The sequence below is a fragment of the Bos indicus x Bos taurus genome, chromosome 23 (assembly GCF_003369695.1).
Source record: "Bos indicus x Bos taurus breed Angus x Brahman F1 hybrid chromosome 23, Bos_hybrid_MaternalHap_v2.0, whole genome shotgun sequence".
Lineage (NCBI taxonomy): Eukaryota > Metazoa > Chordata > Mammalia > Artiodactyla > Bovidae > Bos > Bos indicus x Bos taurus.
In genome coordinates, this window is record NC_040098.1 from 42,467,363 (window position 1) to 42,485,593 (window position 18,231).

Sequence of the window (18,231 nt, forward strand, 5' to 3'; positions counted from 1 at the left end):
AATTACCTTTGTGTTCAAATATATCTTATGGAAAATGAAATCAGGCTCTTTGGAGATGATATAGCTGGTTTGGCTTTCTGTTTCTGATTAACTGTCTTATTTAAAGCATCAAAGTAAAACCAAATCAATCATTTGCATATCGGTATCTATGAAGGTTATCCAAATAAAAATAAGGTATTTAAAAGATAAATTTCTGTTATAATCAGTGTTTTCTGATTCAACAAAGACTTGTGCCTGTTTCTTTGCTAAGCTTGGAGAAGTTGAAGTTGAAAAGATTCTTACTTTAAAGGAGCCGATAGTCTAGTAGGAAGAGATAGAAAAATAGTAAGACAGGGTGTGCAAATGTATTTGGAACAGAAGGGAATCCCTAAGGTGTCCCAAGGCTGTTGGGAAACGTACTTGGAAGCCTAGGTTAATGGCTGCTTTATTCTGTAAACCTTCACAAAAAGTAAATACTAGAATTCCCTTGTTGATTGCCCGCTATGTGCTTGGCACTCTGCTTGTCAGCAGGTTCACGTGTCAGTATGTACTTGTTCATATAATAAGTGTATGCACATATGTGTACATACACAATATACACGCACATGTACAGACAGACACATGAGAGACGGGAGAGAGGCCCTCATGCAGGGTGGTCCAGCAGGAGGAGTCAGGCACTTTACAAGCAATGGCCATCATTACCACAGGGACAGAGTTTAGACTGGTGAGGCGGGCGGAAAGGATGACTAGCGTCTGAGCCAGAAGAACGAGAAGGAGAAAACCAATATGAATAAAGGAGGGGGAAGAAACTTCTAGCAGCAGGAACCATGTGTTCAGCGGTTACAAGGAAGTAAAGAACTTGGCAGGTGTGAAGATTGCCAGAGGCTGGAGCCACTGCAGAAGCCAGACCCCAGAACATCTTACAGAGAATTCGAAAGAGTTTGGATTTCATTCGTACTGCAAGGGAAGGCCGACAGAGTAAGTAGCAGGTGTGTGTATCCGGGGAAAGAAGTAACATCGGATTCATAACTTAAAAAGATGACTCTTAGTGAGTATGTTGGAGAAGGCAATGGCACCCCACTCCAGTACTTTTGCCTGGAAAATCCTATGGACGGAGAAGCCTGGTAGGCTGCAGTCCATGGGGTCGCTAAGAGTCGGATACAACTGAGCGACCTGACTTTCACTTTTCACTTTCATGCATTGGAGAAGAAAATGGCAACCCACTCCAGTGTTCTTGCCTGGAGAATCCCAGGGACGGGGGAGCCTTGTGGGCTGCCTCTGTGGGGTCGTACAGAGTCAGACACGACTGAAGTGACTTAGCAATAGCAGCGGTGAGTATGTGGGGAAATGACTGTTGTTTTCTGGTTAGGCTCATGGGAAGGGTTAAGTTAAGAAGCAGAGGCCAGATAGAAGGATGAGGGATGGGATTAGGATGGAGACCATGGGGATGGAAGAGACAAAAGTGGATTCCCGGGATATTTTGGAAGCAGAATTAACAGAATTTGGAGTAACTAGATATTGGAGAGAGTGGGCAGCTTTGTCATCTTCTCAGAAATAGGAAGACTGAAATAGGTCCTTTGGAACTGGCAACATGTGGACCATTGGTCCCCATAAGGAGAGCCGCTTCAGTGGTGTGAAGGGGACGTGAGCCATGTTGGACACGTCTTGTTAATTCTCAAAGCAGCCTTAGCGGCCTTGTCCCTGTTTTATGAATTTGAAAGGTTTGAAAGTGACTTTCCAGAATTACCCAGCTAGTAAGTGGTGAAGCAGGCGTTTGAACACTGTGCTCTTGAGCTCAGAGGCTGTGCTCTGTCCACTCTGTTAGGCTGCCTGGTACAGGACTTGTATGTTCCCGTCAGGTCATTTTGATTTGAACATGTCCACTGACTAACGATGTTGAGCAGCTTCTCATGCGTTTATTAGCCATTCATGTTTCTTTGATTAAATGACTACTGAAATATTATGCCCATTTCTTAACTAGGTTGTCTTATTGAGTTGAAAGAGTTCTGTATTTTGGATACAAGCTCTTTATCAGATATGTGATTTGCCAATATTTTCTTCCAGTTTGTGGTTGTTCATTTCCTTATTTATTTTGAAGCACTAAAGTTTTTAATTTTGGTGAAGTCTCTTTTATCGAAAAAAAAAAATTGTAATGAATTGTGCTTTTGTTGTTATATCTAGGCATTCTTTGCCAGAGTTGAGGCCATGAGACTTTATTCTCTTCTAGAAGTTTTATCATAGGGTGGGTTTCACTTAATTGTGGAGGTCATGGAATCCTTCTGTGAGGAAGTGGTACTTAGGCTGAGGTCTGGAAGCTGAGTAGGAACTAAAAGGGGAGGGGAGAGATCCCAGCAAGAGGAATAGCATGTGCAGAGCTGAAGTCTGATGAGATTGTGTCAAGTTTGAGGAGGCAGAGGAAGGAGACCATTTGGGCTTGGGGCAGGGAGTGGTACGTGTGAGACTGGAGAAGTGATGTGGTCGTTCAGGTCGTGTGAAGCAGGGGTGTCCAGAGGCTTTCATTAGGCAGGGAGTGACATGACCATGTTTGCTATGCAGCATAGCATAGCTACTATGGCTACACTCTGGCTACTGTGCAGGAAAGGATTGGAAGAGGGCTGTTGAAGATCTGACTGACCAGCTAGGAGGCTCTTGACCAGCTAGTGAGAAACGGTGGTAGCTTGGACCCAGGGGAAGTGGGAAAATTAGGACTGTTAGGGACACTCGTGGGCTTACCTGCCTTGAATTCTACACGGTCGAGCTTCCCAACCAGGAAGTTATAATAAGCACGAGTAAGCCAGTGTCTGTGGCTTCCACTCTGTTCCCTAGCAGACACCTCTTCTGGGTTCCGTTTGTTGGATTTTCTTTACTAGAAGGAGATGGTCCTAATAGCCCACACACAGCAATTTAGTTTGAACATTTTCACTGCTTTTCTGCCACTTCACAAGGCTTTGGAAAAAAGTTAAAAGCAGGTTACTTATTCATTCCTATGTCCATTTCATTAAAAAAAAAGTGAGTACTTATTAAACGCTGCACACACATAAGATCAAGTCCCTTTGTTGTAGAAAAGTGGCTTATAATCTAGAGTTGAGTAGTCTCAGATGGACCCTCCTGTACTGTTAATTCAGGAAGTTATCAGGGGAAATGTGGCTGAGTCTGAAGAATATGAGAGAACAATCGCAGTGCCACAAACTGTGAGCTCCAGCCCACTAATTCAACAAAAGATGATTGTGAGACGTTTTCAGGGACTATAGTATCAACTTGAACTCTGAGCTTTTATTTTAGTTCTAAGATATGAAATGTGGAAGAATCTTTTCTTTGATTTTTCCAGAGTGTCCTTTAATTGACTCAGTGAATTAATAGAAGCAAATTACTATTTCTCAAAGGGATTACCAAAAAATCAAATTCATATTACCTTTCAAAATACAACAGAAAGCACTAGGATTTCTAGCCTGATGGTAGAAGTATCTTACTCAGAAAACTAAAACATATAGATTTTTTTCTACATGCTTCCATTCTGTCTGTGAAATTGATACCTGTGAACAAATTTCCTCTTCTACAATTTCCTGAAGTGTACAGAGAATCCAAAGCTTCTCTTGACTTCAGTTATAGAGAAAGAGAGGTAATTAAATGCTGCTATAAAGAAGGAAAGACAGTGTGATGTTGAAATCCCTTTGCCAGGTCATTTTAGCTTCTTAAGGGCATACATGGTAAATTTAGACCCTCAAAATTTAGCGATTCTAGAAAACTTGAAAATATTGCATCTCATGTGTATACCCATGATGGTAAATGGGAAAGAATTAGGATTAAGAAGGGGCTTAAAAAGTCATAAGAAATGAACTGTCAGATTCTGGGACACGTAGGTTTTTATAAGCAAATTTAAGTACTGGCAAAGCTGTCTGAACTGAAAAGGCAGAGCTACCTGTTGCCAAGAGCATCGTCATTAATTGCCTTGATCATGGAGCACCAAAGTCCCCCTGTGAACAAGGGAAGGCAGATACAGGGCAGAGAAGGGCCTGGACAGTTTGTGGCAAAGTGCTGGTCGGATCACTCTTCTGTCTCTCTGGAGTGCTCTGTGGTTCCATCTTCCCCAACTGAGGACAGAATGTATATGTATCTGTATGGTGCCATCACACGTAACACGAAGTTTGTGTCTTTAAGGGTTTAAAAATCTTATATCTCTATCCAAGGCCTTAGTTTATATGCTAACATATTCAAAGAATACGGAAACACGGGGCTGCTCCACTATTTTATATAGTCAATTCAATTTGTATTACTACACCTTCAGGCAGACTTTTTCATAAGATAGCAAGCTTTGGGGGCTTTTTTGGTTGGTTGGTTGGTTTTTCTCCTCTGCTTATGAAAAAATAAAGTGATAACCTGAAATTAGTTCTGTTTTGGTTTAAACTTCTTTCTTGAGTGGGTGTTTCCCGAATGCTGTGCCTTCTTATTCCTATCTTGTAATTAATCATCATTTGCTATTTTCACAGTCATTCTTAAGTTCCTACTTTGTACCTAGAACAGGGGAAGTTCCCTAAGAAAACAGTGTTTCTGTGCAGTGGATTGGTGGGCAAGGCTTCATTCTAAGGAATATCGCCATTACGTGGAAAGTTCACGGAGAGCACCCTGTCATGTCACATCCCAGCTTCAGAACGCTCCGGGTCTTGTTTTAGGAGTGGTAGCTCAGCTTATGGACTTTTCTTGAAAAAGAGTAGGCTTCTTATATATCTTGCTGCTGTGTTAAGTACATATCATTGAGTACATATAAGGGAATTCCCATAATCTCATGTCTATGTTGAACTCTTCATCAAAAGGATAAATATCCTTACGGTTGTATGCTTCTGAATAAACTCAATTCTCTTTCAGTTTCTCAGGCCACTTTCAGTTGTCAGCCCCAAGGGAAAGTTCACTGCATCATTTTGTAAATATGAATTCTGAGGAGGGGCTCAGAGGCTGTATTTTATTGACCATTTAGGGGTGGCCTTATTTTGGAGCACCACTTTTAAAAAATGTTTGTTTGTCTGCACCAAGTCTTAGCTGCGGCCCGCGGGATCTAGGTCCACGACCAGGGATCGAACTCAGGCCCGTGCGTCGGCAGTGTGGAGCCCTAGCCACTGAACCACCAGGGAAATCCCTGGAATGCCATTTTTAATGGTTTACAGGATTCTCGGCCAACTTTTCCGTAGTCCTTGGGTAATGGCATTTCTGAATTAAAGTGAACCTTGTTAAGCTCAGCGGGTTTTGAATGCGCTGCACTGGTTTTATGGGCCGGTCTAACGTCACTGTCCACTGCCAGCCCCCGAGAGCCAGCTGCAGGCGCTCCCGGCTCACACTCTTGGCCTTGGTGGCGATGCATGTCTCTTCTCAGCACATGTGATGAGATGCCAGGGTTTCCCTTCAGCCGCAGCGCTCTTTCCTGGGCTGCTGTGTTGTCTCCTGCCTGCCTGCGCCTTGAACACCCAGGCTGCTATGACTGCCTTCTGCGCCTCTGCCGGCAAGCAGCCAGTGGGAAGCCTGCTTACCACCCACCTGTGCACGTGCCCCTTTTTCCTGCCAGGGTGGTTCCCAGGTCATTCACCACTCAACCAGGCACTGAGGGCACCAGGTTGAGCATGTAGGGAAACTCTCTCCTCATCTCTTAGGGTTAGTACCTACACCCTGAGCATCAGCCTGACAAAAGACAGGTTTTTTAAAACTTTGATGGTAGTATTTTAATTTGTATGTGCGCATGGAGGCCTCCATAGAAAAGAAGTGAAGACGCAGAGCAGCAGTTATACCCACGGGTTTATATACCATTTTAACAAAGGGTGTGATAAACTCAGTTCAGTTCAGTTCAGTCGCTCAGTCGTGTCCGACTCTTTGCGACCCCGTGAATCGCAGCACGCCAGGCCTCCCTGTCCATTGTGAAGACGTAACTAGACAAGGAGGGAGAGTTCAGGCTTCCAGAGGTGGCGAACTGTGGGAACGTGTGTGAGGACCTCGTGGGAGACCGGGATCGCCGAGTGAGGTTTGCTGCGCAGACTCCAGTGGCTGCCTTCTCTGTTGATGCCTAGTAGGGAAAAGGGGGAGCCTGCCTTACAAGTGAAAATTTACACTAAATACTTCCTTTGCACCCTGCTTTCAGAGAGGGGAGGCCCAAGAGCTTCTCCCACTTCCGTTGTTTCTATGTCACCTTTAGCCATAGCTGGAAATAATCCCCCTGCAAGGGTGGTGTATTTGGGGGTGGCATACCCACAGCCCTTTAAAAGACATTGTGTCTGCCCTCAAGGAACCTAGTGTCCAGTTGGGGGGACAGAGGGCAAGCAAAACTTACGCCTTAGAGCAGGAGGGAGCGGGAAAGAGCACCTGAAAGTCCCTGCGTTTGTCAGGGGGGCTGCAGTTGAGCTGAGAACCAGAGGTGTGGGGCACCTCTGAGCCAGGGGCCCTGCGGGTCACAGGCAGGGCAGGGGAGAGCACGTGATTGGTTGGAGCCCCCAGATGTTGACTGCAAGTCCTGGGTAACTGGGGAGGCAGTTTCTCAGCCATACTTCCTCAGTAGGGGTCTAGTTTCCAGGCTGTTCTGACGGAAGTCCTCACTGTCCATAATGTAGTTGAAGACAAAACAGGAAGAGCAGAGCGTAAGCTAACCTCTGAACACAGTTCTGAATCAAGACAGTGTGTCTTTGACACTTCGCCCTTGTCTCTTTCACTTTCTGGTCCCTCTTTCTGCGAGGCGTTTATTTCCCTCATGGCCTCCTCCTGAGGCCACCATCACAGCTGCCCTGCCACCGCGCTTTCTTCACGATCATCTGTCTGTCTACCCATTTCCCCCCCATCTGCATGAGCCATTAATCTGAGAGAAGCATTAGAAAGAGAGCAAGCATAAGACACTAATTCACATTAAATTTTGAATGTTGAAATTTTCTAAACACTCCTAAACATGGTATTCTCAACTTTATAAAAGAGAAATGTCAAATATGTGAATCTCTAATGGTGAAATTTCAGGAAGTAGTTCGAAAGGAAGTGAGGAATTTAGTCTGCTCAGCAGGCTACCCCATGTGTTGAGCCCCTTCTTCGTGCAACCTCTTCCTCCCCTTCTGGCCTCTGGGATCTACTCAAGACCCATCTCCCACCATTGCTGCTGGCTGTGCCACCAGCCTGTCTGGGAAGCAGGGAATCCATGTCTCATCCCCACCCCGTTAGCTGGCTATACTGAGCTTAGTCACTGAGTCGTGTCTGACTCTTTGCGACCCCATGGACTGTAGCCGGCCAGGCTCCTCTGTCCTTGGGATTCTCCAGACAAGAATACTGGAGTGAGTTGTCATGCCCTCCTCCAGGGAATCTTCCCAACCCAGGGATTGAACCCAGGTCTCGTGCACTGCAGGCAGATTCTTTACCAGCTGAGCTTCCAGGTGTTGAGGGACTTACAGTGGAAGGAGGGAGGGGACTGAGGTAGCCATTCCTGGTACTAATTTATTCGTTAAGTCACTCATTCATAAGCCTCCAACAGCTCATAATTGAAAGTGATAAATCCCCATTTCTAAAGTATTTTCTGGAAATAATGAGGTATGATGGGCTTTCAAGCATGCTGAGATTTGTCACTGACCCTTCCAGGGGCAGAATGTTTCCAACTTGGAGCACAGGAACATTTATAAGAGGCTGATATCCAAAAGCATGTTGAGCTTTGGGTCTCGTGTGGTAACTGTTTATAGTTGAAATATATGCACTCTTCTGTTGTAAATATTGTGGGAAATAAAATTCAGAGTCCTTTTAAAAGTGTTCCTGAATTCATAATAGATTTCTGTTGTCATGCATTCTCTCAGTAAATTGTCAATAAAAGTGCACCCACTCTTAAACTTGAAAAGGTTCAAAACCATGGTTCTAGATGATAATTTTTTGACTACTTAATTTGAAATGAAGGCAGCGCAAGTGAAAACATGTCTGAAGGTAATTGTTTTGACTATTACTGAGTGTTCTTCAGTGATATTTAGCCTAAAGAAATCTAACATCTGAATTATTCTATCAGCGTAGAGAATCCTTATGCTCATGTGTAACATTCCACTGAACCTGATTTTCATCTCGCAGCATTGCACCGTGGAGTGTAGGGAAATGCCTGTCCATCCAGTGGGTCCCCTCCCCTGTGGACAGGACAGTTCCTAAGGGGGAGGTGGGGTTGGCCCCATGGGAGTTGGATTCCGGTGTTCTGACCTGGGCTGTCGGGGGACAGGAGATGAAGAGCAGTTCCTCAATTTTGCTTTATTCCTGTGTCCTGTTAAAATGCAGATGTCCTGTTAGCTAGCTGTACTGGGAGTTCAACCTGGTGCTCTGCGACACCCAAGGGGTGGGAAGGAGCTCCAAGAGGGAGGGGACATACGTATACTTATGGCTGATTCATATTGTTGTGTGGCAGAAACCAGCACAATATTGTAAAGCGGTTTTCCTCCAATTAAAAGTAAATTTTAAAAAATGCTGGAGGGAAAGGTAACACAAGCTACTGAGGGCGGAAATGAGCTTCGTTATGTAGATAACTCTTTTATTCTTTAAAAAAATATATGTATTTATTTACTTGACTGTGCTGTCTTAGTTGTGGCACGTGGGATCTAGTTCCCTGAGCAGGAATCAAACCCAGACCCCCTGCGTTGCGAGGGCAGAGTCTCAGCCACTGGACCAAGGAAGGACCTCTCTTCTTCTTTTGGGTTATGGCCTTACTGTGTATCTTCAGAAGTGGTACCCTTAGGTGAAAGTACAGATTTTAAAAATCAGATTGCTTTTTAAGAGTCTTCTTAACAATTCATTTCATGGAAACACTGGTAATGAAAGCGTCTCACCTTTTGTCAGAATTGTTTTTCTATTGGCCAGTATGCAATTGGATAAAACAGTATTTCATCTTTGATAAACTACTGTGCTGAACAGTTTTTTTCTGTGAATTGTCTTTTTTCTACTGAAAAGATTTTATTGAGGTCTGAATTTTTTCTAATAGATGTTGTTTATGGTAAAAAGAACGGTCTTTTGCATTTGTGGCAGCTTTTTCCTCAATCTGTTGTTTCCCTTTTCATTGTGTTTTTTAAACATCCAAGAATGTTTACTGTTCACGTGACTCGGGATCTGTGGGTTTCTTCAATACTGTGTAAGGTCCCTTACTTGTAACTTGAAAGATTTAATTTGGTTTTCTTTTTATTTTTCCATATGTCATTTTTGGTATTCAGTTATTTAATTCATCTTGTATGCCCTTAAATTGATTTTATAAATAACCAGCTAATTTTCACAATGCCACTTATTGCAAAATGCTTTACTTCCTCATTTGTTCCAAATATATCCTGAATTATATTTGTTTAGCATATGATCAACTCTCTCTTGGGGGTTTTCCATTCCAATAATCAGCCCATCTCTTTTTGTTTTTCATAAAGTTTAAATTGTTGTTTTGTGAAGTGTTTTAAAATCTGGTGGGACCTACCTAGGCTTCCTCACCCCCTCCTTTTAAAAAATACATGATTAAGTTTTGATACCAGAATTACTATGAAAAATCCATCAACTAGCTTTTGATTCTTTCCCATACCCATGGCCTTTGAAAACTTGAAATAATTTGTCCATTAGATTTTGATATTTAACAGTTTCACTTCTCGTGCTGATTTCTGTAACCTGTATTATTTTTAAATCAGATTATTCATTTCATTGATGCTTCAAAATGTGTTAGCCTGTATTTGGGCATGATAGTATGGGGAGGAAAAAAGTTTTCCCCTTATCCTCTTAGGGTCCTTGGCTGAGTCTGAGAATTAAAATGGCAACATCAAGAGAAAAGTATAGAGATTAATGTTAAATTTGACATGATCTTGGGGCCTTCATAAGGAAATGAAGACCTAAAGAAACAGTTAGACTTGAGTGTTTTGAGCCCGGTTTAATGAAGAGTGGACATTCATGGAGAAGTGTCGTTAGGACAGAGGCTCTGAGTGACCTGGAGGAGACTGTGCCTGCGTGTTGGAGTCTTCTCTGTGTCTTGGAGGTAAGGATGCTCCTGTCCTGTGGGTACGGGAAGGGAACACCCCACCATGAGGACCTTATGACCTGCTTCAAGGGCACGAGCCGGGGGCGTCAGAGCGAGTGCCCGCTTCTCTTTCCTCAGACTCCACATGCCAAGTCCTGAACCCCAACCTCAGTCACGTATTTTTCATCTCTTCTGCCTCCGTTGCAGGACCCTTTCATATCTCACTCTGAGTACTTAATTTTTATTTGTCAGAGTTTATCAGCTTTAAACACAGATGTAATGTGAGGCTGTGTACGTGAATGTCTGTCTAGTGGAGATGACGTCTCTGCAGATGGAGAGGACGAGGACCCGCCGCCCCTAGGTCAGGTCTGGGTTCAGGACAAAGAGCAGAGGGTCACATCTTTTGTCTCCTGTTGTATGAAGCCCTAAGCCCCTGAGCCAGGGCCTGGTAAGGGATTCCACGGAACGAGAGAATAGCGTTTTCTGATTCTGAGGGTACTTGTGTCTCATCAGTGAAGAGGACTGAGGAGGAGCCAGGGTTGTTTATGTGTTTTGGCTGCTGCTGGAGACTTTCCTTTTTAGATGACTTTGTAAATATTTCAGGGTTTAGGAGAGGACATTTCTGTCATTTCCATGAATTGTGGCAGCTTCCCCATCTTATATTTACTCTTTTCCGTTATATAAATAGTTGTACAGAGTACAAAATCTGAATAAAGTGGATGCACAGAAATAGTTCATCAAGACCTGTGGTTCTGAGTCTGGTCCTTGGACCAGCAGCAACAGCGTTGCCCTGGAATTGGTTAGAAATGTAAATTCTCTGACCCGACCAGATACTGAGTCACAAAGTCAGTGCTGGAACGCAGTGATGCAGCAGCCTCTGTCACCAGCCCTTGAGTTGACTTTGATGACACTACAGGCCTAGTATCTCCATCACGCCTTTGAATGAACTCTGTAATAGTTGATTTGATACTTAGACACAAGCAGCTGGTTTGTCCTTTGTCTAGAGTGTTTAATTGTACTAACAACAACAACAACAAACTGTGGAGTTTGGAAGGATTCCTATAGCAATATAAACCTTTCCCACCCCCACCCCCAATAATTATTAAGTAGGTCACAACTCTTAAGTAAAATGAAGGAGTCTGTCAGATAGGACTTTAAAATTCTAGGAAATTGTTAATAGTTCAATCTGATTTTCTTGAAATGTCACTGTCTTAAAAGGTCCTAAATTTCTTACTGCTAATCTGATTTTCATATAATTTTACCAAAAAAAAAAAAAAAAGATAGGATTTGGGGGACTTCTTCCTGCCCCAATCAAAAATAAGTAAAAATAGAATTATACTGTTTTAAGAGCTGGAAGTGACTTTCTTATGGATATCATCCAACCCTATCCCCTTGACCAGCAGAGAGCAGTAGCCAGGCCAGGTCTTCTAAGCTGCCTTGTTCCTGCACTAAAAGATAAGGTACAGTTGAGCATGTCTAGCTTCCTGCTTTGAGCAGACCTGGAACACGCTGTTTCTGCAGTGTCCATTTTGCTAATACTCTAGACAGTGGTCATTTCCTTCAGGGTAATTGATAGAAATTTTTTTAAGTGTTCCAGAAGTTTAGATACTAGAATAGTGTTTGTTTCCTGTGACATGGGTTTAGGAAGCAGCTGCTGCAGTAGATGCTCTGAAGGACTGAACTTTGTGAAGTCTGCTCACGAACTGCCATGGCTTGTCTGAGTTACTTACTCTGAAAAACCAGTCATTATTCTAAACTGCTACATGTGAGGTAAGAGTTATCGTTTATTAGTTGCATGTAAAAGAAATGCGCCATTTGGTTCTTGATAAATGTGTGCGCATTCATGCACACACATGGGTGTGTTGGAGGGAGGGTGAAGAAAAGCTCTGTAAAGTCATTTCACCTGCTTTTTAAAAATATGTTGACTTTAACATGCACAGCATTTTTTTTCCCCAAAGACTTATTCTGAGGAATAAGGGAAGAGCTCTTATAATACTTTTGAATACTCATAGAAATAATATATGGTATAAATAACTGTAAATCTGTCTTGGAAACTAATTATTGATGAAGGCTAACAGAAAACTCTTACAAACTGTAGTAACATAGGGCAGAGAAGTTGGTATTTTAAATGCATGTTTAAAACCTGCCGTTCTAGGACAGTATTAGTTAAAGCTCTTTTTGTCCAATCTGAGACAATTTGCATTCATTTGTTTAAGGTGAGGCAGAAGGTTGGGGAGACTTTAAAAACGGTTGAGTGTGCCTTGTTGTGAAAACTTATTTGAGATAGAAATAAAAGTTAACTGTTAAATGGTAAAAATACACAAGAGGTGGGGGTTTAAAACTGGAAGGAAATCATGTCTATTTTTGTCTTCATCTAACAAGTCCCCAGTTCCTGTGTAGAATTTTTCTAAAACTAAATGTTTTTCTATTTAAATAATAGCAATTATTGAAAGTAATTAAGAGGAAGTTGAGCCTTGTTTCTGACAGAGAAGGAGAAGGGAAGGAAACGATTCCCTGAGCACACAGTCTGTGGGTCTCACCAAATGCTGGTGAGGCAAGAGGTCACCCGGACACAGGATGGGAGCCACTCTGCAAAAGTTTGGCAGTTCCTCTCAAAACCAGAAGGTACACTCACTCACCATATGACCCAAGAATTACAGTCCTAGGTGTTTATCTCAGATGACTTATTTTCATCTGGAAGCTGGTACACAAACATTCATCGCAACTTCACTCATAATATCCAGGTGTCCTTCAGTGGGTGACTAGTCAAACTTAACTGTGGTCCCCCCAACCATGGACACAGCTCAGCAGCAAAAAGGAACAAGTTATCAACATGAGCAGCTGCTGAGACGAATCAGGGAAATTCCAGCTGAAAAAAGCCAACCTCAGAAGACTATATACCACATGGTTTCATTTATGTAACCTTTATGAGATGACATGATCATAGATTTGGACTAGGGAGGGGAGCGGGGAGGGAGGGGAGGGTGTGATTACCAGAGGGCAGCAGGAGAAGCTTTGTGGTAATAGTAACATCCTGATTGCGGTTCTTCGTGAGCCTGCACAGAGCGCCCCGCCCCGTACACTCACACGCGCGCATACATGCCTGGTGAGACCTGAACGAGCTCTGCGGGCGCACCAGCGCTGCAGTGACTGCGGCGGTGCCTGAAGCCCTTTGAATTATGGTTTCTCTGGGTCATGTGCCCAGGAGGGAGTCGCTGGGTCATACAGTAGTTCTATTATTGGTTTTCTTAAGGGACCTCCTTACAGTTTTCCATAGTGCCTGCACCAATTCCCATTCCCTTTCTTCGACACCCTCTCCAGCATTTATTGTTTGTAGATTTCTTGATGAGGGCCATTTTGACTGGTGTGAGGTAGTTCTGATTTGCATTGCTCTAATAATGAGCGATGCTGAACATCTTTTTTATGTGCCTCTTGGCCATCTGTATGTCTTCTTTGGAGAAATGGCTATTCAGGTCTTCCGCTCACTGTTTCATTGGGCTGTTAGTTTGATATTGAGCTGTATGAGCTGTTTGTATATTTTGAAAATTAATCTCTTGTCAGTTGCTTCCAGGGGTTAAAACTGCACTTCTAATGCAGGGGCATGGGTTTGATCTCTGGTAGGGGAAATAAGATCCTGAACACCTGCCGTGCAATGCAATGGAAAAAAAAAAAAAAGATTTTAATTTATTCTTAGTCTTAATTATTTATGTTGAATGAAAAATGTTCTCAATCTTAAAAATAAGTAGCGATTGCCAGAATTTTCCGTAACTCATATTAAATTTTATCGTTTTCTCTTTTAACATTTTTGTATTAAAGAGACTCTCCCTTCTACCAGAGAGGTTTGTCCTGGTTTTCCTTCTTCCCAGCAGCCCTGGGCTTTTTCAGTCATTAACACCTTACTGTCTTTTATTACTTATCAGCTCTGTTAAATGGACTTAGTTGTGGAATAAGTTGAAATTGTTCCTGAAATGAACCTGATGGATTTTTTATATTTGATACATTTTGTGCTACGCTTATGCCCCATTAAAACATATAACTGAGAAGTGATTATACCATCTTTGCTGGTAATGGGATTTTTTTGTTGTTTTGAGAAATTATCCATCTGAAATTGATAGTGGAGGCTAGAATGGAAGTTGCAGTCAGATAAAGCTTGAGCAATGACCTGGAGTTGAAATCAAAGGAGACACGGGCCTGGGCTGATAATGGAATTAATCGATTACTCCTGACTCCTGGGAGAAAAACGGCAGCATCTTTTAATGTTTCGGGTTTTTTTTTTTTTTTTCTTTTTAGTCTTTAGGCTAGTTGTTGAAGTTCTTAAATCTTTGTCAGGTTTTCCCCAGTATAATAAATGACATCTTAGATGTGAATAAGCGGTCATTTTTCCTTCAGAAAATGTCCTATGATTTATGTCTTCCAATAGTCATTCCCCCAAATTCAGGTGATATTAAACCTCCAGATTTGAAATACTCCCTGTGTCCGTCATCATTTCTCCACTCCCAAATGTAGTTGTTTCTTGGCAAAAGCTGAACTGATGATTCTAGAACAAACAGCACAATCAGAACACATTTGCTCAGGCATTAGCTGGGGGTGAATCCTTAGCTGCTGAGCAGGACAGTGATCTTTAGTATCTGCCGTGTGCTTTCGTCATGACTGTCCTGAGTGCAGAGCTGGTGTAGAGTAAATGTACTTAGTTCTCAGTGAATCTGGCTTAGAATTCAGCCCTGAGATGCAAGAGGGGCTCTGAAATAAAGTGGGAAATGACGAAGGGAGCTTGGGGCTGTTTCAAATAACTAGGAACATGTCTTAAAACAGCGATTATTTTCCTTTAAGTCATTTTAAGTTTGCTAATCCAACCATCCCCTACCTTTTGCGAGGGCTGGAATGTGATTAGATTTCATTCCAGCATAGAAGACTTAAGATAAAAACTGCAGGATGTATCATGCAGAAACATGAGAGAATTGAACTTTTGAGGCAGAAGTCTTGAGAAGAAAGTTTTCAAGTTATGTAATTATATATCTATAGAAAATCTTAAGATAAAAAAGATACTCTTTAATGAAAACCCCTTTGATGATTTCTGCATTGATCTTTGTTTCTGAGCTGCCTATTTTGGAAATTTTTTTTAAGTTATTGAACTTTGTTTGAAGTGTTTGAAGCATACTTAATCTATTCGGGGGTTGACTTATCTAATGCACTTGGCAGTCCTCAAGCATTTGAGCAGATGGGGTGACGGCTGAAGCGAAACAAGTGAAAAGACATCCTCTCGAATTCCCTTTCCCTCTCACAAGTGCACTCTCAATTCCTTGCACATTTAACTAAGGGTACTGATAGGTGACTTGTTCTGAAGAGTCTGCACAGGGCTGAGCGCGCTGGGGTGAGTCCACGAGTACAGGACGCTGTGCTCATCCAGGCTCTGGTGATGTTTCCTATCCTGTGCTTTTCCCAATAGTAACGCTGGTCATAATATTAGCCATCAGCTGCTGGTGAATACTGTGTGCCTGGTGGTTCTCGTGTGGCCTCCTATTTAATCCTGCCAACACCCGTATGAAATAAGTTTCTCTCTCCCTGAGGCCCAGCAAGGCTCAGTCGTAGCTGGTATTAGACATCCTTGCTTGGATTTCTTGGGAAGCAGAGCCTGAGATGAGGATTTTGCTGCGAGTGGTTTGTTTGGAAGGTGATCCAGGGACGTAGGGGTGAGGGGCCAGGAGGAAATGTCAACAGAGGGATGCGTTGCTGGCCACCACTGCAGCCCCACCAAGATCCCGGTGACGTGTTCAGAATGCCTCCGGAGTTGCCCACCCAGCAGCTGGGAGGTGGGACACAGATGCCCTGACTGCTGCCTCCATTCCCGGGAGCTCCTGGGCTAGGCCGGTTTATAGGTCCCGTGGGCTTGAGAATTGGAAACACGTGAGATGAACCTTGAGTGACGATCTCGTGGGTGTTCAGATGAGCTCACAGAGAAACCAGAGGTGGGCTAAAGGGGGTTCGTGTGATGTGCAGAAGCATCTGCCAAAAGGGGAAGGGCCCGAGCCAGCCCCATGCTCTTTGCAAACCATCTCCCTGTGGGGAGAGAGGCGCGTGTCAAGGTGACAGGTAAATTCCGGGGGTGTGCAGTGACTGTCGGTGAGGAGACTGCCCATCGTCGCCTTTCCCTGTGAGTACAGCCGTCAGGAAGATTTACCTTCCTGTTAGCACTGGTTCGCATTCTTTGCATATATGAAGATCAGGATACAAGAATATCCAGAGAATTCTAAATGTTGACGATGGTAACTGATTAGGGGTTAAAAATATACAGCATTATCAAGTTTTCATAGTCTCTGCATAGAGGATCATGGAGCTATGACATAAGAGTGTTGAGTATTTATGGAGGGAATGATTAAGGTCCATCCTGTGGGGCCTCGGAGACCACTGTTCACTGCAAATTCTGGTCTTGCTTTTTGGTTAAAATCACTTGGTAACACCATGTAGACTTTCTTAAAGAGTTTTAATTTTTTTATATAACTGACATATAACATTGTAGGAGTTGAAGGTGTACATCATGCTGATTTGACACATTTGTGTTGCACCACGAGGACCAGTGTGGAGTCCGCTCACACCTCCATCCTGCTCAGATGAGTTAGCACAAGGCTCTGCAAGCTTAGCCCACTCAGCCAAGGGGCTGGTTCACGGCCAGGCGCTCTTCTCGCAGACCCCGGTGGCCACGCGCTTGCTGTGACCCTGCTTGCTGGGCATCTCCTGTGTGCCGGGCCAAGCTGGGTGAGGTCAAGGCAGATGTGCGGGTGGCACATCAACGAGATTGACCATGCAATTGGGTATTTATATCCGTTCCCGAACACTGACCCAGATCTCTCTGCCTCCTCAGCTGAACTTGATGCAGAGCACTCCCAGAAGGTCCTGGAGATGGAGCAGACCCAGCAGCTGAAGCTGAAGGAGCGGCAGAAGTTTTTTGAGGAAGCCTTCCAGCAGGACATGGAGCAGTACCTCTCCACGGGCTACCTGCAGATAGCGGAGAGGCGAGGCAAGTCGGGGAGCCCCCTAGAGGGGGTGCACGTGGGGTGCTGTCCCCAGAGTGGGGCTGGGGTGAGACCTCAGGGGTCTCTTGTTACCCCAGAACTCAAAAGTGGGTGCTACCTGCCATTTTTGTCTTGCTGCTGTTTTTGCCTCACCAGGTAGTTCTAGGCTTTCATTGAAGGTAAAATTTGGGATATGTTTTTTTTTTAAAAAAAAAGCAACAAGAGACAAACAGTAGCCATAAATCTGTAGCACAGACTAATCCCTATTACCATTTGAAAGTAAGTGAAAGTGAAGTCGCTCAGTCTGTCTGACTCTTTGTGACCCCATGGACTATAGCCTATCAGGCGCCTCCGTCCATGGGATTTTCCAGGCAAGAATCCTGGAGTGGGTTGCCATTTCCTTCTCCAGGGGATCTTCCCGACCCAGGGATCAAACGCAGGTCTCCTGCATTGCAGGCAGACGGTTTACCATCTGAGCCACCAGGGAAGCCATTTGAGGGTGATGTTTTTGTGTGTATCTAATCTTCCTTCATGCTGCATGGGGATCCTTCCCCAACATTATCAAAAAACCTTTGCAAGAGTTTAAGAGTGGCATCTGCACAGTCAGGATGTAGCCTGACAGTTTCCTAACTGGACATTTAAGACCCTTGGCCTCTGTAAGGGGCTTCTCTGATAGCTCAGTTGGTATAGAATCCATCTGCCATGAAGTCACTCAGTCGTGTGCGACTCTCTGCGACCCCGTGGACTGTAGCCCACCAAGCTCCTTCATCCATGGGATTCTTCAGGCAAGAATACTGGAGTAGGTTGCCATTTACTTCTCCATGCAGGAGACCCTGGTTCAATTCCTGGGTCCTGAAGATCTGCTGGAGACGAGATAGACTACTCACTCCAGTATTCTTGGGCTTCCTGGTGGCTCAGCTGGTAAAGAATCTGCCTGCAATGTGGGAGACTTGGGTTCAATCCCTGGGTTAGAAAGATCCCCAGTAGAAGAGAACGGCTAAAAAAACCCAAACCAACCGGTGCTGTGCTGTACATACAGATGTGCGAATGCTCATGTCTGTGGAGGGGCCGGCTCCAGAGCAGCGCCAGTGTGGAGAGGTGTCCTGGGCTTCCTGGCCTTCCGAACCCCTTGCAAACCCCTGTGCATGTGTGTGTGCCAAGTTACTTCACTCGTGTCCACTCTTTGCAACCCCGTGGACTGTAGCCCACCAGGCTCCTCTAGGTCCATGGAACTCTCCAGGCAAGAATACTGGAGGGTTGCCATGCCCTCCTCCAGGAGATCTT

At 44.0% G+C, this 18,231-nt stretch overlaps 1 protein-coding gene across 2 annotated transcripts in view; it reads left to right on the top strand.

Annotated features, from left to right (window-relative positions):
• DTNBP1 (dystrobrevin binding protein 1) overlaps positions 1-18,231 on the top strand; it is a 100,066-nt gene that overhangs the window by 75,279 nt on the left and 6,556 nt on the right. For both annotated transcript variants that reach the window (XM_027524241.1, XM_027524240.1), the window contains one exon: positions 16,797-16,952. In XM_027524241.1, coding sequence (XP_027380042.1) covers positions 16,797-16,952 — 156 coding nt within the window. The remainder of the gene's footprint in view (positions 1-16,796; positions 16,953-18,231) is intronic.